This window comes from Humulus lupulus, chromosome 8, assembly GCF_963169125.1.
Source record: "Humulus lupulus chromosome 8, drHumLupu1.1, whole genome shotgun sequence".
In the NCBI taxonomy this organism is placed as follows: domain Eukaryota; kingdom Viridiplantae; phylum Streptophyta; class Magnoliopsida; order Rosales; family Cannabaceae; genus Humulus; species Humulus lupulus.
Window position 1 is genome coordinate 84,611,656 of NC_084800.1, and position 24,042 is coordinate 84,635,697.

General features: G+C 33.0%; 1 protein-coding gene and 1 pseudogene across 1 annotated transcript; both read left to right on the plus strand.

Annotated features, from left to right (window-relative positions):
- Window positions 1–1,334: 1,334 nt before the first annotated feature.
- LOC133797996 (UMP-CMP kinase-like) lies at window positions 1,335–4,059 on the plus strand. Its single transcript, XM_062236153.1, has 9 exons — window positions 1,335–1,561; window positions 1,897–1,938; window positions 2,116–2,143; window positions 2,291–2,408; window positions 2,505–2,661; window positions 3,016–3,096; window positions 3,171–3,278; window positions 3,512–3,577; window positions 3,708–4,059. The coding sequence occupies exons 1-9, from the start codon at window positions 1,496–1,498 to the stop codon at window positions 3,717–3,719; spliced, it is 678 nt and encodes a 225-aa protein (XP_062092137.1). The 5' UTR covers window positions 1,335–1,495; the 3' UTR covers window positions 3,720–4,059.
- A 258-nt stretch (window positions 4,060–4,317) lies between these two features.
- On the plus strand, window positions 4,318–22,882 carry LOC133795729 (pentatricopeptide repeat-containing protein At4g25270, chloroplastic-like; annotated as a pseudogene).
- The last annotated feature ends 1,160 nt before the right edge of the window (window positions 22,883–24,042 follow it).

Consider the following 24,042-nt stretch of genomic DNA (forward strand, 5'->3'; position numbering starts at 1 on the left):
ATCTTCATAACCCAATCAATATTATATCATAAACCGAGATTTATAGCAAAGTAACAACATATTTAACAAAAATATTACGAACACAAGCCCATATCTATGTGTTAATGTGAACAAAACCCAAATTTAAAATCAAAAAGTTGAAAATATGAACAATAACACAAATCTCACCCCATGCCTCGTTCCATGCTGCCCACCCCACCTTGTCCCTTTGCCCTAGCCAACTCTTAGATTGAAGCTTTCCATCTCAGTCTTTCGCCCTAGTCTCCATTCGCCGACACCACCTTAGCCTAGTTCGAACTCGAACCCTTCACTCGTCACCCTCTAATATCAACCACCAGTGTGCAACCACAACCTTTTAAATGGAAACCTCTGCCCCAGTAGCCGCCCACCCAAACCACCCTAGCCAAGATTATAAAAACTAGTTGCAAAGCGACCCGTAAAGCCCCAGATCCCATCTTGAAGTTGCCACCCTTGAAGACTCTATCCCTCCACTCCAGCCAACCTTCCTTCCATAGTCCCATGCACAAATCTAGGAAAAAAGTAGATGAAAAAGATTAAGAAGATGAACATGTAGTTATTAGGTTACTTTATTTTTCCTTCAATTTGTTATTTGTTGTTTTTTTAAAGGAATTATTTAAATTTATTTTAGTTCATTTTTTTAATTTTTAAAAAATTGTAGTCTAACAAATTAGAATAAGACATATGTCCTTTTAAGAAATTTATTGAACAAATTTGAGCAGTATTATTTTATATTGATTTTATAATTTTGGGTTTATACCTTTTTGAACCTTGTGTTTGGTCTCATTACCTATTTGGATCTTATATTTTAACAAATTACTTTTTGGACTCTATATTTTGTAAAATTATTCAAATAGAACCCTAAACCCAATTTTTATCAAAGTTTTCTCAACAGAAATCACAAATAATTCGCCAAACTAATAATTCAGAACAAAAATAAATTCATTCTGCTTAAAAACTATGTTGTTATATTAATTTTTTTCTTCATCAAAATTGAGGTATATTTGAATAATTTTACAAAATATAAGGTCCAACAATAATTTTTTTAAAACACAAGGTCCAAACAGGTAATCGGAAAAACACAAGAGCAAAAAAAATGTATAAACCCTATAATTTTAGAGTATTACACAATAAAGGGTACTGTTATAAAACCTAAATGATATAAATCAATTACAAAAATAATAATGGTATAATTAAGGAAGGAGGTATTAGGTGAGGTGGGCCCAGTAAACTAACTTATTTTGAACGAGTAAACGTCTACGTGGGCATGCAGTGACCCGGCTTTTGAACTTCACACGCTACGAATCTACATCTACAATACGTGCCTGTCACCCCGATTTGACTCGGCCCCCCTCCTCCTAACATTGACGTACAACAAAAATTGATCAACTTAGCGCGCAACCTGCTCGACGATTTGCCTGACTGAAAAAGAAAGTAAAAAAACAACACCTCCACCAAAAAAAAAAACTGGAGACAGATGTGGAGGCGCGTGGCTTTATTTTCTCCACTGGTTTCGTCCTCGAAGCCCTCTATTCTTAACCAGGTACAGCTCCAGCCTTGAATTTCATCTTCATGGGGAGTGAGTTATAGCTTTTGCTTCTCTCTGCTCATTCCCAAATCGTTTCTCTAGCTTGTGAAATGTGGGTGCAAAATGATTCATTGTAAGTGTTTGTCTGAATCTCAAAAGGGTAACATGAAAAAGTAGTTTTGGGTAAATGTGTACTTCTTGGTATCTTCTTCTCAGTTCGGTCAACATGTTTTGGTGTCAAAGGAACTGTTTCATATTAGATCCCATGTGCCAATTTATTTTTCTTTTCTTTTAATTATTTCTTTAACTTCTTCAGATTTTGATTTGATTCCTACTTACACTGAATGCAGGGAGCATTTACATTAAAGTTTTGGGAAACTTTTGCCACAGAGGTAGCCATACAATGTACTGTATTGCTTTTTAATACTTTCAAAAAGTTTGATTAATGAAATTTCAATTGCATGATTTTTCTTTTGCTTCTGCCTTGTTAGGAATTTTATGATCATTAAATCTAACTAATATATCACTGTTTGACTTCTTATAACGCTTGTCATATTATTTCGATACAGGCAAAACCATTCATAACTTTCGTCTTAGGTAACAATTTTTCATTGCCAAATCTTTTTTCTTTTCTTTTAGGTGTTCTTGATATGCCCTGAAATTTTTTGTTCATGCGTTGAAGTTCAACCAATTCATATTCATGATTCATGTTGGTGATCTGAGTTTTTTCGTTTTTGCTCTCAGGTGGCCCAGGTAGTGGAAAAGGTACACAATGCAAAAAGATCGTCGACACCTATGGGTTCAAACATTTGAGTGCAGGAGATCTGCTTAGAAGGGAAATTGCTTCCAAAAGTGAATATGGGTAACCATTACCCGTTCTTGTTAATTGTTGATCATGTCTAATTAATAAATTTTCTTTTTCTTTCTAAGCTATCTTAATATCCAACTACAATTTCAGCTCCATGATTCTAAATGCTATCAGAGAAGGAAAAATTGTTCCCTCACAAGTGACAGTCAAACTGATTCAGAGGGAGATGGAATCAAGTGACAATAAAAGATTTCTTATAGACGGTTTCCCTCGAAGTGAAGAGAACCGGGTAGCTTTTGAAAAAATTGTGAGTTTGATTCTCTGCCTTTTCTCTTATGGAGTAAAAGGCGATTGTGTATTTCTATATTTGATAGTTTTAAGGGCTATAAAGATAACAATGGACTTACTAAGTATGGTTTCAGTGCATATAATTTTGGTAGGTCTCAGCATATTTATAAAGATAAAACATTATATGAAAGGAAAAAGTGGAAGACATCAAAGGAAGCTGGTTGGGTGATCTGGATTCATATCCTAATATAGTTGTTATATAATTTCAATAAAATGCTTCAAGCTGTTATAAATATCATTTCAATGTTAATGATTTGGTTCAGTAGATTCCTGGAACTGCTCTTCGAATCTAACCATCCTCACCCCATTGTAGACTGGAGCAGAACCAAACTTGGTGCTTTTCTTTGACTGTCCTGAAGAAGAGATGGTGAAGCGAGTGCTAAATCGTAATCAGGTTCTTGTTTACTATCTAGTTTTCAATATTTTATGTTGTACAGCCCATTGATTGCTAATGATGCTTTATTACAGGGCAGAGTTGATGATAACATTGAAACTATGAAAAAACGTCTTAAAATGTTTGAAGCATTAAATCTTCCGGTTATCAATTACTACTCGGAGAAAGGAAAATTTTTCAAGGTAAATGCTTGGTGTGCGGCACATTCAAGGATTGGAGTTAGGTTATCTTTTGTCAGTACTGTTGTTCCTACCCTTCCGATACATGCTTAAGATTTTTACTGACTGCCGTAATCTTTGTTTGGTTGTCTTTAACAAGGATTTTTCTGTTTCTTATTTTAACATTTATTGCCTGTTCATAAGTTTATTGCATTTGTCCTCAATCTCACTAGTGAAGCTAATCTATATGCTTGTAGATCAATGCAGTAGGAAACGTAGATGAAATATTTGAACAAGTTCGCCCGATTTTTGCTTCATGTGAGGTGTGTTTACCATCTATTTTGTTTAGAAATACTTGCTTATCCTTTCTATTTTTTAGCAGCTCGCCATCTTCATCTTCAATTTTGAAGGCTACTGCTGACTTGTGTTCATTTTGTTTTGATTCTGGGGCAGGTAACAAACTGAACCATATTTTACATGAATTAAGAACAGCAAGGCATAAGAGTTTTTGTTTCGGTTGGCTACAGCCTCTGTTCTTTAGACATTTGGTTGGAGGAAATCAGAGAAGGTTTCAGCAAACTACTAGCACTCCCAACAAATGAAAATCCCCCCTGAGAGTATGGCTACTTTGCAAAAGCATATACATCTTAGGCAGGGTACTACTATCCTTCTCCACTGGGTGCTGCATAGAAAGATATATGTACTGTATTTTATTGCTTGCATGGCTTATTCAGAATTCTGAAAAGAAAACCTATGCCGCATTTTCAGTTCAAATGCATACAAAACAAAAAGGTTACATTCTTAATATAGTCCCGTGCTAATTTCCATGAAAAAAATTGGTAGCTTTAGCATTATCTAAATCCAAAACTGGACCCAAACTGAGTGAAAAATAAAAAGGTCAACTAACTACATGCACGTTATGAATCTATGAACCATGATCTGCAATTGGAACTATGTTGGAAGCACTTAGTGGACCCAAACCAACTCAATTCAAAATTGAGTCCCTCCATTTCTCTCTGCCCCTATTCCAAAACCCAAAACATCGTGACAATTTTGCTGCCTCCCACATAAGAGTGACTATCAACTTCTCTGCTTCCAAAAACAGAAGCATCAAAACAAGAACAGCAAAACATCCCTCTCTTTCCCAAAATCATATCTTACTGCTCAAAAATCTTACCCCAGAACAAAGCTTGAAGTACTTGACGCTGTCCTCAAAGAATCGAAGCATCGACAAGGGGGCACTTGCATATTGAACTTGAAATCTTTGATTTGCTTTTGGAAACTTGTTATGAATTATGAGCTATCGTCCATGGCGTCCAAATTCTCCATCTTATTCTGTGAAATATTTTGAAAAAAAAAGCGAAGGCCTGTAGTCGAAATTACTTTGCCTGTATGCGTCTTGTGGTTTCGTTGAGAATGCGCACCAGGTGTTCGGTGAAATGCATAAGAGGAAGAACACATCCGCTTTTGCGTGGAATTCTCTTTTCTCATGGTAAACTGAAGTGGGTTAGTAAGAAGACGCCCCGACACTAAATTTTCAAATGGAAGAAGAGAGATTTGAGCCAGACAGGTTTACCTTCCCCAGAATGTTCAAGGCATGTGGGGGTATCGGGTCTATACAAATCGGTATGGCGGTGCATCGACATGTTGTTCGATTGGGTTTCACCGATGATGGGTTTATCCTCAATACACTTGTTGACATGTATGCTAAGTGTGGTGACATTGTGAATGCTCGTAGGTTCTTTGATCAAATTTGAAGTCGAGACTTAGTTTCAGGGAATTCGATTCTCACAAGTTACATTCATCACATGCATTTTTTGCAAGCATTAGTATATTCCGTCAAATGATTCAAGAAAGGTATCAGTCAGATTCGGTTGCTACATCTGCCATTCTCAGCAGGGTGACATCATTAAGGCTTGGGGTTCAGATTCAAGGATGGGCAGTTCGACAAAGAGTAGGGTGGAACTTGTCCACTGCTAATTCCTTAATTGCTCTCTATGCCAAGCATGGCAAGTTGGATAGCACGCCAGGTGTTTGATCAGATGTCTGAGAGGGATGTCGTTTCGTGGAACTCTATCAATTTTGCTCATTCTAAAGACCTAAAAGCACTGATCTATTTTGAAGAGATGGAGAATGCTTGATTAGTGGTGAAAAGTGTACCTCTATTGATCTTAAATGTCAAACTAAATTAAGTTTTAATTATTATTTTCATTGAATTAATATGATATATTTTATGGATGAAAATATTTGATTATCATTTAATTTATTGTTATATTGCAGGAATAAAATATATTTTGGCATAAATAAAAAGAAAGAAGAAAGAAATAGTTAAAATTGAAGAAATGAAGAAAAATTTGACATTTTTGAGGTCCAAAACCTAGCAGGAGTCGGCCCATCAGACCCCAAGCCCTCCTCGTTTGCCCTCTACCCAACGCGCCACTTGTCACCATCTGCGCCTACCACGTGTCTGCATCCAAGACTGTAACGCCCTAGGTAGCCAAGACCGTTACACTGTGTATTTATAAAGGTGCAGGACTTGCTAATCAAGTCATTTAGTTAAAAACGTGTCACTAAAACCATTAATGAACAAGGGTTAAAAGGGGTTTTGGTCATAAAAGATACATTTCATATAAATAAACGTTTTGTACATGGGATCCCAAAAGAAATAACGTTTGAATATCAGTTTACAAAATTTCAAGGTATAAACAATCGCTAGCCACTCTAAGGGCAAAACAAAAATTTATGGTCCTCCTGTTCCTGTCCCTCCCTCAACCATGGCGGCCGAGCAGCTAGTCATGTACATTCCGCTTCTAGAGTTCCCTAAGTCAGGGCTGATCAAGCTTACCCTTGCCTTTACATGCACCACATAGCACCCGTGAGCCAAGGCCCAGCAAGAAAACATAACATCATAACACAAACAATGATAATAATCAAATAACTCTTAAAGCATATTCATACACTTAGTAGTCCATACTAATCACATATCCCATAGACACAACCAGGAAATCCACAAAACAATACCCAACTATACAGCATGTCATATTCATCAGTTAACAACGATAACCAAATCATATGATAATTAGGGTTGACGCCCTTAGGTCGCACCCTCTGTTTACCCCACTGACTCCAGTCCGCTTAAACTGAGCTCACTGAATATTAAGCTGTCCTCAGCTACAAGTGGCTGAGCCGTGCCCTGTGCGCCAATGTAAACTCCGACACTCTTAGGTCATTTGTTTATTATTCTAATGGCATAATACCATCCTTCACAGTGCATACAAAAATAGGGAGCCCTTAGTCCCGTTATAAACTCACAACCGGGTACAATTTTCTCACCTTTAATTCCAAGTGTTATGGTTACGAGAGATGACCCTTGAGCACGATCCGCTTCCCCGAGCCCTAGCTTACACCTAGTCACAACCAAGATAAGGGATTCCATCAATAATTGTATAAAGGTTTCCAGACTAAGTTCTAGCCTCTGGGACATCGAATTCCACCAAACACGGTAGTGGAATCGATCCCGAGTACCCTAGGATAGGTTCACGCGCCTAAAATCTCCATAAGGCCAAAAATGCCCTTAAGAGTCGCGACCCAAGCTTCCTATGCCGCGGCCCGCCCCTATCAAGAGGCCCAGCCTCACCAGTCAACAGACACGGGCCGCGACCCAACACTCCCCATGCTGCGGCCCGCCCCTCTTCCTCAGCTCCCATCTGCTCTAGAGGGCCGCGACACACCAAAAACTGAGTCGCGACCCGACCCCTTCGAACCCAGAAAACCCACCATTTTTAACACTCAAATCCACCCAAAATCATCCTAATGATACAATTCAATTATCACAAACATTCTAACATGTTTTTAGCAGCTAAACCCAAAAAAAAAACCTAGCTTAGAAACTTATCAAAATTACACTTTAATCTTTGAAACCCATAAGCTCAAGAACACCAAAACCAGCCAGGAAAACACAGAATTCAGACACTAAACCATAAATTAGAGCTTACCTTAACTAAAGAACCAATCCTCCAAGAAATTGCTGAGCTAACTCCCAAGTCCTTAGCCTCAATTCAGTCTTAAATTCAAAACCCAAGAACTCTTAGAATCCAACCCAAAGCTACATAATCAAATGACCAAAAAAATATAATTCAAGGCTTACCTCAGTTCCTGGTTGGATTCCTTAGCTACTACTAGGCTAATCTTCAAAACTTCAACTCAATTCTTTGAGTTTCCAGCCAAGCTTTTCTTTTGTTTCTGTGGTTTCCCTTGTGAGAGAGAGAGAAAAGAGAAAATGGCCGGTTTGGGTAAATTCTACTGTTTTCTTAGTTTTGTTTGGTCTATTCTTAATTAATTAAGTACCTCCTGAGGCTCGGGGTACCAAAAACGTCCCCGAGGGAAAAATGGTAAATTTCCCCAGTACTCCCACCTAGGCTTCCTAACCTCAAATATATCTCGAATTATTTATTTCCATAACCCGATAACCCAAATAACCATCTAATACCCAAAGTACCCCTTGACTCGCCCTGAGCCAAGTATTGGGTCCCGTTGTGACTTTCCCGCTAATTGGCTCTCTAGGATCGCCTGAAGCTGCATGCTGCAGATGTATCCACATAATAATGTGGTCCTCACAATTATAACATATAATCACATTTATGCCCTCTACCAGCTAAAATTACAAATATACCCCTTTAAGCTAAAGAGGGCCTACATGCATACTAATACTCTTAGACATGCATTTTATATATCCATATACTCATATAAGCATGCTTATCATAGAATCATGCATTAAATTATTTAATTAACACATAAACCAATAATGCCCTCCCGGCACACTAATCAAGGCCCTTAAGCCTTATTAGTGATTTTTGGGTCGTTACAACTATCCCCTCCTACTGAGAATTTCGCCCTCAAAATTTACCTGAATAGCTTGGGATACTGATCCCGCATCACCGACTCAAGCTCCCGGGTCGCTTCTTTGACCCTGCTATTCCTCCACAATACTTTAACTAGCGGAATTGTCTTATTCCGTAGAACCTTGTCCTTTCGATCTAAAATCTGAACCGGTCGTTCCTCATAAGACAAATCTGTCTGCAACTCCAAGTCCTCATACTTCAGCACATGTGTCGTATCTGAGACATACTTCCGCAACATAGAAACATGGAATACGTCATGAACTCCTGACAACGACGGTGGCAAGGCCAACCTGTAAGCCACCTGTCCAATCTTTTCTAGAATCTCAAAAGGTCCAACGAATTGAGGGCTCAACTTGCCCTTTACTCCAAATCTCCTCACCCCTCGCAGTGGTGAAACTCGCAGAAACATGTGGTCCCCAACCTGGAACTCAACGTCTCTACGCTTAGGGTCAGCGTAGCTTTTCTGTCTACTCTGCGAAGCAAGCATTTTGGCTTGGATCTTCTCAATAGCTTCATTTGTCCTCTGAACCATGTCCGACCCTAAATATTTCCTCTCCCCCATCTCGTCCCAATGAATGGGCGACCTACACTATCTCCCATATAACATCTCATATGGAGCCACTCCAATCGTGGACTGATTGTTATATTATTTCATATAATATAATGTTAGATTAAATAATGTGACAAAATGTGATTTGTCACACATTGTAACATATTATTGAGAGTCACAAAAATTAGACACATGCGTGTGCCCAAATGTGACATATTTTGGAGTTACAAATTTGTAACTCCCAAATATTACCCAATAATGTGTATATTATATGTTACACATTTGAGATTGGATTTCACAAAGCCATGATGAAATATGGCTGTTGGAGACATGTTTATAACTCCCAATAGGTGTTTGGAGGTTACAAAATCATGTGGGAAAGGATTTGGGACGTTTTGGAACGTTTTGGAAAAATGACTTTTTTGTGCTGAAAATGGCCTGTGGCCGCGGTCTGGGGGACAGAAGCCAGTGGACGCAGCCACTGAAAAGTCCTGGCTGCGGCCAGTGAGGCTGATAGCCTATTTGGTTTTTCAGTTTTTTCCAAACTGAACGATTCTAACATCCCAAATAACTCCCAAATCTCCATTTTAATTCCATAAACATCCAATTAAACATTGGTAACAGCCATGGGGGTTGGTGGAATTTGAAATTCAAAGGGGTATCTCAAACTTTATAAATAGGAGCCTAATGCTCACTTGTAAGACACACCATTTCCATCCACAAAGCACTTAGCTGGAAAATACACCATAGATGCTTGATAATTCTAGAGAGCTATTTCCTAGAGAGATCCCTTAGTGGTTAGAGAATAGGGGGAAATAAGCTTTTGGACAAAGGTTTTGAACCTTGTTCAAGTTGGTGATCCCCACTACTCTACACTTTGGTTGTGTGAGAGTTTGTTTTTTCCATTGATCTTTTCATTTTGTTGTTCTTCTTGTATTATTAGTGTATTGAGTTTGTAATCCTCTACTTCTACTTCTATTTACATATTTATTGGTGCCTTTTGTTTTAGGGTTTTAGTTCTTATATTTCTCTTCCTCCTCTTATTTCTATTTACTTGTATTTTGAGCAATTGAGTTGTAATATTTATTTAATCAATTACCTTGTCTATTGTATTATTGGCATAGAGTTGTATATTGGTTTTTCCATATTTCCATTGAGCAATAATATATATTCTCTAACAATCAAAAGCTTATGTTCCATTTTCAATGGAAGGAGAAACCATGGAGATCATATGAGGATCCAACTTTGAAAAGATGGTAAGATAAGGTAATGTTCTTCTTTGGTTTTCTTAGAAGATCTAATGGTTTTCATATAGTGATAGAAATGAGAAGAAGAAAAGTTTATAAATGAGGTTCATTGTTTTCTAATCTCCTTTGTTTTTAGTGGTTAGCTTAGAAGATAATATAATATCTTGAGTTTTTGTTATATGTGATCAATGTGTAAATAATCTAGTAGATTATTGGGTAATATGCTAGCATATCATAGAATTATCTTATTTTGTGTTAATGAGAAATTATTAGAATGACAACTATATGAGTTTTATATGACATGTATAAATATATTGATTTTGTGAATGATACAAATGTGAAATCATATGTGTATGATATTTGTAATTCATGTTTTCATATTAATAAATAGCCATATTAGTATGATATTAGTCATGTATGTTGACAACTATGTGAAATTATATTAAATTATAATCATGCAAACATTTGTGAGATGTTAATAGGTTTTAACCTATATTATTGTTAGTATGTAATTTGTGAATAAAAAGAATAATTTGAGAAATTAAAATTCTCATTTAAAGTGTTGATCATCTCAATTATGAGATAAGAAAAGATGAACCTAAGGGGGTTACATATTTTGATAAGTGTCTTGCCATTGCGAGAAAAATGCATCAAAGTGGATTCAAAATTGTGGGATGACATATTGACTCAATAGACTTATAGTCTAGAGTGTGATCAAATGAAATATATTTGAGAATTATTTAGTGACAATAATTCTTAAATATTCAATGAGGAGACCTTTCAAAATTGGAGAAGCAATTTTGAATCTTTACAAAAATGGTAAATAAAAGAGAACTTTATTCATTTTGGTTAAAGATGGTGATATGTTTAAATTAATCTCAATGAAGAGATAATTTTAAACAAAAACATAAGAAATCAAAGTGTTTTAATAAATCAATGAGGGTTTATTTTATTTGATTTAAAGTGTTTAAAAATTTGACATTTTCAATTTGATTTTGATGAGAAAATCAATGGATATCAAATTGATGTTTGCAAAAGAATCTCAAAGAGACTCTTAAAAATGCACAAAATTTGTTTAAGTGATTTTGAGATTATTTAGACAACTAAAAGTAAAAGTTGCTTTGAAATGAGTGTGCCTAGAAATTAGAGTTATTTTACCACATTTTTTTAGCTAAAAATGATTTAGTTCTTAAGTTTTTAATTAAATTATTAAGTTTTAATTAAATTATTAAGTTTTAATTACTTTTTGAATTTATTAGCTTCATTTTAATTTTTATAGATTTTTATGTATTTTTATAATTATTTTATTGTAAAATATTATATATTTCTTTTTTATATAAATAAATAAATGTTGTATTAGTGTAATTAAATGTTAAATACAAATTAAGTTATAATTAATATTTTCAAAGATTTAAATTGATTTATTTTATAGTTGAAAATATTTTTATCATGATTTAGTTTATATTTATTTTGTAGGGAATTTATTGTATTTTTGGGCTTTGAAAAGAAAAGATATAAAGCTGAAAAAAGAAAGAAAATGACATTTTTCAAAAGCCATAAGCCCTGCCACCTTCCAGGCCCGTGCCTCCTCTGCCCAGCTTTTGGGCTCGCCTGCTACAGCACCGTTCGACCCAACACAGAAGACTCCCAGCAGCCTTCCTACGCCAGCTGCCTCCCGAAATCACACCACACGCCCATGTTTTCCTCCTGCCAGCTCTCTCCACCAAAGCACCCCAAGGCCAGCTTCAACACGGGCCTTAGCAGTCCGCCAGCCCAGGCCCATTCCGAAGCCTTCAGCATCTACAATAATCCCAGCCCCATGGCTCACCCAGGTCTCCACGGGCCAGCCTACAACCTGCCACTCCAATTCACACCCGGCCCAATCAGGCCCACCACTCCACCAAGCTGCCAACACAGCCACCAAAAGGCCAAAAAGTCACATTTTTCTTCCCAATGTTTTTTTTTTCTTTTCACTCAAATATCAATTCATTCTTCCCTATTTTTTCTTACCTAAATAAACATTTCTAATTCTTTTTTTTGGCCCTAGTTTTTCACTAATCTTCCATCCAACCAAACATTTTATCTTTCCAATACCCTTACACTTACTCTTTTTATCCTACCACTTCCCAACACAATTAAATTAATCAATTTATTTATTTTAATTTGATTAATTTAATCTCCATATTTTGCCTATAAATAGAGTCTTGTAAGACCATTTGGGGGACTCTTCCTCATCTTTTCAACCTCTTCTAGACTCCATATTTTTCTCTTTTCTTTTCACTATTTTCTCTCTACCATTTTCATCTTTTGAAGAGCATGTCAAGTATGTTATTTTGTAATTTTATTTCAATCTAGTTATGAGCTTCTAATCTTTTTCAAGATTATTAAGATGATGATGAAGCAAAATGTAACTAGATAGTATTTTTTATTGTATGTTGATTTCCCATTTGTGCAACATTGTTTATGGATTTTTCTATCAAAGATATGCATTGTTTTATCTATTATTGATTGTTAAAGCATATTACACTTAATTATTCATTATACAAAAATATGATATTCTTTGATTAAATGTTTTTCATTAAATTGTTCACATCTAATTCTTAGAGATAAGTATCATATTTTGCCTAAACATAATCTCCTTGATTTTTTGTAGTTTCATTAGGTTGTAACACAACTAATTCTTAGAAATTATATCTTATATAAGTGAAGAAAAATCCTACCTTTTTTAAAGTAACTTGTGCTTGAATAGAAAATGTATTTTGAAAAAAATATAGTGTGATTTATTTCAACTATATCTAAACTTGGGAATCAATATACTTATAAATATTATTGAACTTGCATTTTGTGGATTCTAATATCTTAATAATCTTATTTTACATATCTCATTTGAAAACCATTTTTCTATTTAATCTTAAATCTTTTTATTACTTGTCTTTTATTTTTCTAAAACAAAATCTCATCAAATATTTGGAACTAGGTTAGAATCTTCTTGCTTTGTTTGAAATAGTTTCTTTTGATGTTAGTCAACTCCCATGGGTTCGACCTCGTACTTACATGAACATTATATTCCGAAACGATTCGTGCACTTGCGAGTATAAATATAAAAACACCTTCTTTTGAGCTCAACAAGAAAATCAATGGATATCAAATTGATGTTTGCAAAAGAATCTCAAAGAGACTCTTAAAAATGCACAAAATTTGTTTAAGTGATTTTGAGATTATTTAGACAACTAAAAGTAAAAGTTGCTTTGAAAGGAGTGTGCCTTGCTTTAGCAAGTAAATAAATCAAGATAAACATTGAGGTTTTATCTTGAGAGTTTCTCATGTGGCATAGAGGACTTATGATGAACTTTGAGAATCATAGGTCTAGATTTATCTTGGAGGATAAAGGACTAAATAGAAATGAAGAGATTTCTATCTTAAAGTGATATTTTATTATTACTATGTAAGAAATGTGGGGGTGGTGCTCCAAAAGTTAATCAATTTATTTTATTGATAATAATTGATTAATTTGGTCATCCAATCAAATAGGTGATTTAGAATTTCACATTCTAAATCACATTGACTATATGTGTATAGAACGGAAAAATCTAGACATGTTTGGTGTCTAAAGTCATTGTTTGTAATATTTTGATTCAAGAAGGAATCAATTTAAAACATAAAGGAGAATTTTAGAAACAAAGAGGTTTCTAGAATTAATATTCAAGGAAAATGTTTATCTTGGATATTAAACTATAAAATAGTGGGGGTGTTGACTAAGGTCAAAATCACTATTTTAAAGAGGTAACTATTTTAATCAAACTATGGCTAGCAACAAAGTTTGAATAAAATAAAGAGATTGTTTATAGTATGCATACATGAGAAAAGAAATTATTCAAATTGAATCATTTCTACATCTCAAGGGGTGGGACTTAGACTCCCTAAAGAGATTCACGGTTAATGGTAACCTATCTTAATACTAGTAACCAAACTAGTATTAGGTTCAATAGGTAATAACAAGTTAATCAAGTGAATAGTAGTAGTACTCAAATTTTGTCCCATCTGAGATATAAGTACTAGTGTGTTACCAAAATGAGGGTTAAAACCGAAAGGTTTTTTAATAGAACTCAGTCTTGAAAAGACAAGTATTTTAGGGTAACAAAATACTGTAAGAGTTCAACCTATATAGACTTAGGGGTGGTGCCGCCCCTCATGGGAATTGGGAGTCATTCTCAGGAAAAGTCTATGAATGGAATGTGCACATGGCCATTAACGGTGCAAAAGCGAGACATTGAGGTCTCAAGTGAACATAGCAAAGGTGTGTGTGTTATCACCGGTTTGTTATCAAGGGATAGTGGTTCAATGCTTCGACAACCAAAATTTCAACAAATTTTGTGGTAATTACACTAAGGTAAAATTCAAGTCGAAAGACATTTTACTTTATGCACCAATGCAAATGTTTCTATAGAGAGTGATTATTTAATCAAGTGGGAGAATATTATATTTTAATATAATGTTTGATTGATTAAATAAGTGTTACAAAAATTGATTATTTAATCTAGTGGGGGAATGTTATATTATTTCATATAATATAATGTTAGATTAAATAATATGACAAATTGTAATTTGTTACACATTGTAACATATTATTGAGAGTCACAAAAATTAGACACGTGTGTGCCCAAATGTGACATATTTTGGAGTTACAAATATTACCCAATAATGTGTATATTATATGTTACACATTTGAGATTGGATTTCACAAAGCCATGATGAAATATGGCTGTTGGAGACATGTTTTTAATTCCCAATAAGTGTTTGGAGGTTACAAAATCATGTGGGAAAGGATTTGAGACGTTTTGGAAAAATGATTTTTTTGTGCTGAAAATGGCCTGTGGCTGCGGCCACTCAAAATTCCTGGCCGCAGCCAGTGAGGCTGACAGGCTATTTGGTTTTTCAGTTTTTTCCAAATTGAACGGTTCTAACATCCCAATTAACTCTCAAATCTCAATTTTAATTCCATAAACATTCAATTAAATATTGGTAACAGCCATGGGGGTTGGTAGAATTTGAAATTCAAAGGGGTATCCGCGTCCAAGACTCCAGAGCCGCCTGCGACCCGTGACTCGGATCGGTGCCCTTCCTCGACCCGCGATCGCCTGCCCAACCCACGCGACCTAGTCGCAGCTCCGCTTGGGCCTTTTCCTTCTCCTTCAGCTCAACCCAACACTTGGGTCCCTTCTCTTTCAACAACCTAATCACGTTAACTTCATTTTTTTTCCTCATTTTTGGATTTTAGCAATCCCATCAACTCCTTATTTTGCTCACACTCAACCCTCATGCGATGTAAATGCCAAAAATAGCTATGATAACACTATAAATAATAATATTTATAATATAATTTGGTTTTAAATAATCAAATTTGTTATTAATATTATTATTATTTCTTTTGTAACCCCTTAAGCTTTATTTTCTTTTGCATTTTTATCCCTTCCTCTTCCTATAAAGGATCGCAATTTCACTCATTCACCACACATTTCTCTCACACCTCCCACACTCTTCTTTAGTTTGTCTCTCTAAGTTAGGAAAAATGGTTATCTCACAATTTTCTAGTAAAATTGTGAGAGTGACTATTTACCTAGGCTAGGGTAAATTTTTATGAGGATAGAGGTGAAACTTTGTATTTTGTAATCTTTATTTATTTTTATAAATGTTTTTCAAAGCCTATTATTTGAGTTTTATAATTTTTATCATTATTTATGCAATTATTTTTATGATTAATTTTATATAGATTCAGTCAAACTTTTTCTATGTAATTTTACAAAAATAATGTATATTAATTTTATTATTTTGTGAGTAGTCTTTTAATGCATTATTGCCAAAATGGTATAGTGTCGCTTCTAGATTTCTCATAACAGTAGTATTAGCATGAGATTTTAATTTGTTACTTTGTGAGTGGTCTTTCACTGCATATTGCCAATGCTATTATGTCGATTCTAGGTTTCTCATAATACTAACATGTGCGTGTACCTCAAGTATGAAATTTTATCAATCAAATACAGTTGCAATTTATCAAAGTAAATAAGTGACCAAAATATATTGTGGAACCGCGATGTCTCACCAAGCCTTTTTATTATTTATTGTCTTTTATTTTAATCATTCAAACAAACGAATCCACAAAAAAATATTGTTTCTTTTTATTGTTCTTATATTACTTACATTCTGACCATTTTATTTGTATCTTTGTTTCTTTATCTCCTTGTGGAATCGACCGCCCGATCTATACTACAACCACTGTTTAGTGGATACACGTTTTGGGCGTTAGACAAATTTTGGCGCCGTTTCCTCAGAGGTAACAGTGAAAAAAAAGTTTTTCAATAAGTTTTGCAAAAGAGGTAAGTAATTCTATCATTTTCTTTTTGTGTATATTTATCTAGGATTTTTTTTAAGATTTATCTTATTTACTCTTAAAAAAAGTAACAAAAAAAAAATATTTACTATCATTTTTTGTTGTTCCTCTTTGGTTAGTTTTTTTCAATTTTTTTCTATATCATTGTTGTGTTAAAAAAAAATTACTCTCCTTTCTTTTCTAGGATTTGTTAGCTTTATTCCTAGTTTATTTTGTTATTGTTTTTCTTTTGTTAGTTTTTTTTCTCTTTTATTTATTATTGTTGTGTAAAAAAAAAAAAAAGCTTGTTATGTGTGTATAATCATCCGTTTTTTTTGTTTCTCTTGTTAATTTATTTTTGGTAGCTTATTTTATTTTATTTTTGCCTCTTTTTCTTTAAGTGTAGTAAAAAAAAAACTTGAAAAAAAAGAGTTGGGTGCTTATATTTTGTTAGGTTAGTTTTAATTTATTTGCTTTGTTTTAATTATTTGCGGTTAGGATTTGTCACATTTGTTCTGTCTTACTTTTGTATATTTTTGTATATTTTTATGAGTATGTAGGATTACTTTAGTTTTTTTGTTTCCTCTGTTAGTTTTTATCTTATCTTTATAAAATAAAATCATAAAATACAAAAAAAATAATAATAATAAAAACAAAGCTTGTTTTGTCAACATAAGCAATTTTTGTTTAAAGACCAGTTTGAGTAAAGTTCCATCCATGCTTACTTAGTAACCTCGGGGAGTTCTAGTATCTATGAACCTCGGGGAGTTCTAGATAAATTGTGAGTCTTAAGTGGGACCATTCTTAAAACCTCAAATCAACTTGGAAAAAAGTAAAAATAAAAAATCATAAGAACAAAATACAAAAAATGAATGAAGAAGAGAAGAAACCTTTCAAGCTTTATTTTCCAATGTAGTATTCTTCATTCAGAAACAATCATAATTCTAGTGCTACTGAGGTTACTAGTCGTTTTAGGGTTGCATTCAAACTTAGTGTAAGAGAGTACCGAAAACTTGAGGTCTTAGAAACTAAGTTTGATAGAGAAAGTTACGAGGCTCCCCAAGGTAGATTATGATGAACATTATTGTGACTTTGAAAGAGTCGACCATAGAAATCATAATCCTAACTGGAACAATCCCATCGATTTTAGTTGAAAGTCTGAGAACAACTACCATGCACCACCTCACATGAATTTTGAGCACGATTTTTCTAACTTCCCCCATGAACCTCAATATAATGTCTAGACTGATAAGAATTCCTTAGAGGATACTTCAGACATTTATAGAGGTGCAAAGAGATTTTAATAAACATTAAGTGGAGAATTTTAGGAAAACTAGTACTCAACTTTCAGAATTGACCAACACTATTATTTCACATAATTCAAGTCAATTCCTGTCCCAACCTGAGACCATAACACCATCCCCTACTCCCAGTTCCAAAAACGATGAGGATGATGTCATTACCTTTTGGAGTGAAACTCTTTCCCATACAAAAATTCTTCCAACCACTCCAAAGGAAAATGAGAGCTATCATATTGATGTGATAGACTTAATCATTGAGGAAATCATAAAAATATTCGCAATGGAATCTTCACACAATTTCCTCCACGATTTCGAAACTGGACATTTTCCTTATCCTGAAAATGTTACTAACACTTTGATTTTTTAGATGCATGATAAAAGAAAATTCAATTTCGATACTAGATAGTACGCAAAAATGCAGTTGGTAGACTTACCTGAGAGTAGTGTTGTTGTCTATCAAAGACTGATCATGTTTTATCTTTCTTTTTATTGTGCTTTTATTTTAATTGTGTGTTTATTTTATGTTGCGAATTTTACTATTTGGGGTTTTGTTTGTTGGTTATCATTTTCTCTTTTGCTACCATAATGTGCATCACGTTCGACATTGAGGGCAATGTCTCATTTAAAGTTAGGGGTAATGAGCATATTCATGCGTTGAAATATATTTTGATTACAAATTTGAAATTTTGAGTTAAAGTTTTGCAAAATTAATGACAACAAATTTTTTGTGAGTGATAACTCTACAAAATAGAGTTATTTTACCACTTTTTATGTGCAAATTGTTGCTTAATTCTTGAGTTTTTAATTGATTTATTAAGTTTTTAAGTAATTTTAAATTTATTAGTCTTATTTTTATTTTATATACTTTTGTGTGTTTTTATAAGTATTTTGTTATAAAATGTTGTAGTTAATTATTTGAATTATTATTGTTAAGTTAGTGGTAAAAAAAAGTTGTATTATTGAACTTAAATGTAAAATATAAATTAAGTTATAATTAATATTTTCAAATAATTAAATTGATTTATTTTATAGTTGAAAATATTGTATTATGATTTATTTTATATCTATTTTGTAGGGAATTTATGCTCTTAAAAAAAAAAGAAAAATGAAAGACAATATGGCATTTTCAAGAAAGCAAGACAAAGAATTGGCATTTATAAAAAGCTTCATTTGGGCCCAAGCCCAACATCAACACCAATTGCCTCCAGCTACAGTCACCTCACGTTCAACACTCCAGCCATTCAAGCTCAATCAACCTCCCAAATCAACCACCTGCCAGCTTCAACATCCCACAACAGGTCCGCGAGCCCAACTAGCCTCTAGCTGCCCCATTTCGGCCCAGCTCTCCAAACTCCTCCCAGCCAACTCCCACGTTCAGCAGCAATAGCAAGCATCTCCAACAGCCAGCCCATTACACACTTGGGGAGATTTTTTCTTGAGCCCAACAATGCTCCCTTGTCCCCCAATGCCCAAAATTGCCACATTTTTACCCCACTCTCTACACATTTTACCCTAAAACATCATTATTACACCCTATATTTTACCCATATTTGCCATATTATAATTAATTAAATTAATTTAATCAATTTAATTAATTTAAATTGATTATTTTAATCATCATTTTTGGCTATAAATAAGGGATTTGGGGTGTCCATTTTGAGGGGGAGGTTACTATACCATAATTTCTACACAATTCAAAACCTCTCCATTCTCTTCATCTTCTTCTTCTTTTTTTGTTATTTTTCTATGTATTTTTAGAGGAACAATTTGGGGGTTCATCCTCCAAATTTTCCTATTTATGTTTGTAATTTTTAGTTTGTATTTACTATCCTAGTTATGTGTTTATAATCTTTTTAAGATTATTAAGGTGATGATGAAACAATATGTAACTAGATAGTGTTTATTTTGTATGTTGATTTCCCATTTTGGGCAACAAAGTTTATGGAATTTTCTTCTTTAAATGTATTCTTTCATCTTAAATATCATGTATTTTGGATTGTTAGCACATATATTTACACTTTGTTCTTCATTAGTGCAAAAACATAATATTCTTTGTGTAAGATGTGTCATTAAATTGTACACATCCATGCTTAGAACAAAAATATTATGTTTTGCCTTATAAATAATGTTCATTGATTTATTTATTATTTCATTAGATTGATTTACACTAAATGCTTTGAAATTATAATTTTGAAAAGTGAAGAAAAATATTATCTTTTTAGAAGTAATTCGTGCTTAAAATTATACATCTATTTAGAAAATGATAGTTTGCTTTATTTTAACTATCACTAAAACTTGGGAATCAATATACTTATAAATATTATTGAACTTCTATTTTGTGGATTCTAATCCTTAATAATCTTATTTTACCATCTTGATTTTTACTTTTAATTTATGTTTATATATTTGTCTTTAATATCTGTATTATTGTATTTTATTTTATTTTTATTATACAAAAATTCTCATCAATCTTTGGAACTAGGTTAGAATTTATTAATTTTGGTTTCAAATAGTTCTCTTTTCAATTTTAGACAACTCATTTGGGTTCGATCTCGTGCTTACACGAACACTATATTCCATATACGATTCGTGCGCTTGCGAGTATAAATTTTTAAAACATACCCGTTTTGGGTCCATCAGTGAGATAGTTTTTGCTATTTTTACTATTTGAAAGTAATTTTTAAAAGTAATCTCATGCACAACGAAACATGTGAAAATAAAGCTTTTAACACATTCAGTTGAGAAAAATCCTAAAGTTTAAAGCTTTTTAATTTTTTGTAAGTTGTGAGAATGAGAAAACAACTTTGAAAACTTCTATTGATCATTTGAGTTGGTAAAATTAATTTTTGGGAATTTAAAACATGACATTTACTAGAGGGATAATTTTTGTTTTAAAGACCCTTTGTTGTAATTTATTGTAATTTTCTTTTTTAATTTCTTGTATTTTTTTCTTTATTTCTTATGTTGTCTCTTGTCGTAAAAAAAAGAAAAAAAATATATAAATAAAAAAGAAAAAGAAGAAATATATTTATAAAAAAATGAATGAAAGAAAAGAAAAAAAACAAGAGCAACATTTTTTCATTTTCATCTTTTGTAGTTTTGTTGAAGAAAAAAAATGTCAAATAAAGAAAAAAAAATCAACATCACTACTACATTTGTGTTTCAATGGTATGTGCTTCAAAAATTAGAAAATTAAAAAAACTGTGTATTTATTTTGTATTGTTTTTCATTTTAACTCTTGGCTTTTTGTGTTGTATTGTAAAATCCTGAAGGTTTTTATGTCATTTAAATTTCAATTAGTTGATCAGCCTATCTTTTAATCAATATTTGTTAACATTGCTTGTCCTAAAACGATAACATCCATTTTGAACATTAATTGATAAATTTTCAACTCCAAGAGTGTCAACAATCTATCGTAAAAATACTTTCAATGTCTTTGTGAGGATTTGGAGTTGAGACTTTATTCTTTGGTGATTTTTCGATACTGTTTGTGTTAAGGATTGTGGAAAGAATGATATGGTTTGATGCACACACACACAAAACTCTTAAATTACAACTTTGATAGTTTTAAATAGCATTTTATAAATTTTCGCTAAATATATTGTTAAATAATTTTGCATAATTTATCTCACTAATTCATCTTAGTAATAATTTAATCCACTTGAATTGCTAAGGACTAGCAATAAGCAAGTTGTGAGTTGTGATTAGTGGTGAAAAGTGCACATTTATCGATGTTAAATGTCAAAATAAATTAAGTTTTAATTATTAGTTGCCATTTTTTGCTCATTTTTGGACTTTTGCAATCCCATCAACTCCTTATTTTGCTCACGCTCAACCCTCATGTAATGTAAATGCCAAAAATAGCTACGATAACAATATAAATAATAATATGATATAATTTGGTTTTAAATAATCAAATTTATTATTAATATTATTATTATTTCTTCTATAACCCCCTAAGCTTTATTTTCTTTTGCATTTTAGTCCCTTCCTCTTCCTATAAATAGGATCACAATTTAACTCATTCACCACACCTTTCTCTCACACCTCCCACACTCTTCTTTATTTTCCCTCTCTAAGTTAGGAAAAATGGTTATCTCACAATTTTCTAGTAAAATTGTGAGAATGACTATTTACCTAGGCTACGGTAAATTTTGGCGAGGTTAGGGATGAAACTTTGTATTTTGTAATCTTTATTTTTTTTATAAATGTTTTTCAAAGCTTACTATTTGAGTTTTATTATTTCTATCATTATTTATGCAATTACTGTTTATTATTAATTTTACATAGATTCAAATTCAATCAAGTTTTTTCTATGTAATTTTACAAAAATAATTTATATTAATTTTATTGTTTTGTGAGTAGTCTTTCACTGCTTTATTACCAAAATTGTATAGTGTCGCTTCTAGAATTCTCATAACAATAATATTAACATGAGATTTTAATTTGTTATTTTGTGAGTGGTCTTTTACTGCATATTTCCAACACTATTATGTCGATTCTAAGTTTCTCATAATAATAACATGTGTGTATACTTCAAATATGAAATTTTATTACTCAAATACAGTTGCAATTTATCAAAGTAAATATGTGACCAAAATATATTGTGGAATCCCGATGCCTTACTAAGCCTTTTTATTATTTGTCTTTTATTTTAATCCTTCAAACAAACTAATCCACAAAAAATATTGTTTCTTTTTACTGTTCTTATGTTACTTACTTTCTAACCATTTTATCTGTCTCTTTGTTTCTTTATCTTCTTGTGGAATCAACCGCCCGATCTATTCTACAACCACTACTTAGTAGATGCACGTTTTGGACGTTAATTAATGTTGGTGCACTGTCTGAGAATATTACATTCGTCTCATTACTATCAACTTATGCCCATTTGGGTTCGGTGAATGAAGGCAAAAAAATATTTACTATCATGACAAACAAGTTGAGAATAAAACCGATCATGTAACATTAAAGTTGTATGATGAACCTTTACAGAAGGGCAAGCCTAATCCAAGAGGCTTATAATATGATAGTGGAGCGAATGGAGTGTGAGGCAGGTCCAACTGTTTGGGGGGCTCTGGTGTATGCTTGCTACCTTCATAAAGATGTAAGACCTGGGGAGGTTGCAGCTGAAATACTTTTTAAGCTTAACCTGACAATGAATGAAAGTTTCAGCTTTTGATGAAGATTTATGCCAATGTAGACAGAATGGAGGATGTTGAGAGAGTGAGAAAGATGGTGGTAGACAGGGGGTTAGACTTATAGTCAATCCTTATGGTTTTTCTACAACATTAAGTCCTTTTTGGCCTATGGCACTAGTGCTATAGCTGCCAAAGAGTTCCTCTCTGGCTTATCGTGATTCAAATCAAATTTAGTTATTAAGCCAGTGACTATGCTTTCATGAACATTTGTGGGAGCTCCAACAAGTGATACTAATTGCAGAGAAGTAAAAATTGTTCTTTAGACGAGTGAAGATTCATCTGTATATTCATCTACTAAGCTTTTAACAGATATTTAGAGCATTATCTACGAATTCTACATATGCTTGAAGAGATTTTGGATCAAGGTATGCATATCATTTAGTTTGAACCGTTACTCTTAATGTTCATAGATTAAAGTAAACTAATAAGAAATATATTATTAAATACCTGCAGAGGCCTATATGAAAATAAATAATTATTTAACATATTCTATTTATTATGCATATTTTTTATTTGTTTTTTAATTTATAAATAATGAGAGCCATTGGAGAACACATGGGGATTTGCTTACTTTTTATTTATTTTGAACTGTTAAATAATATATTGTATTGTACTCAATAGAAACGGTAAAACCAAAATACAATTCTAAGCAAAATGTCAATAGAAATGGTAAAATTAAAATACAACTCTAAACAAAACAATACAAAAGACAAGATGATAGAAAAACAAGTGTTACAACTCTATTACTCAAAATACAAGCAGCTAGAAGGATGTAGAAGAAGAAGATTACAAACTCAAAACAATGATAATACAAGTAAATAAGAACAAGAAGAACAAAAGAATGAAAAGAACAATGAAAAACACAAACTCTCACACAACCAAAGTGTAAAGTAGTGGGGATCACCAACTTGAACAAGGTTCAAAATCTTTGTCCAAAAGCTTATTTCCCCCTATTCTCTAAGCACTAAGGGATCTCTCTAGGAAATAACTCTCTAGAATTATTAAGTCTCTATGGTGTATTTTCCAGCCAAGTGCTTTGGGGAAAGAAAATTGTGTATCTTACAAGTGAGCATTAGACTCTTATTTATAGAGTTTGAGATACCTTTTGAATTTCAAATTCCACCAACCCTCGTGGCTGTTACCAATGTTTAATTGGATGTTTATGGAATTAAAATTGAGATTTGGGAGTTACTTGGGATGTCAGAACCGTTCAAATTGGAAAAA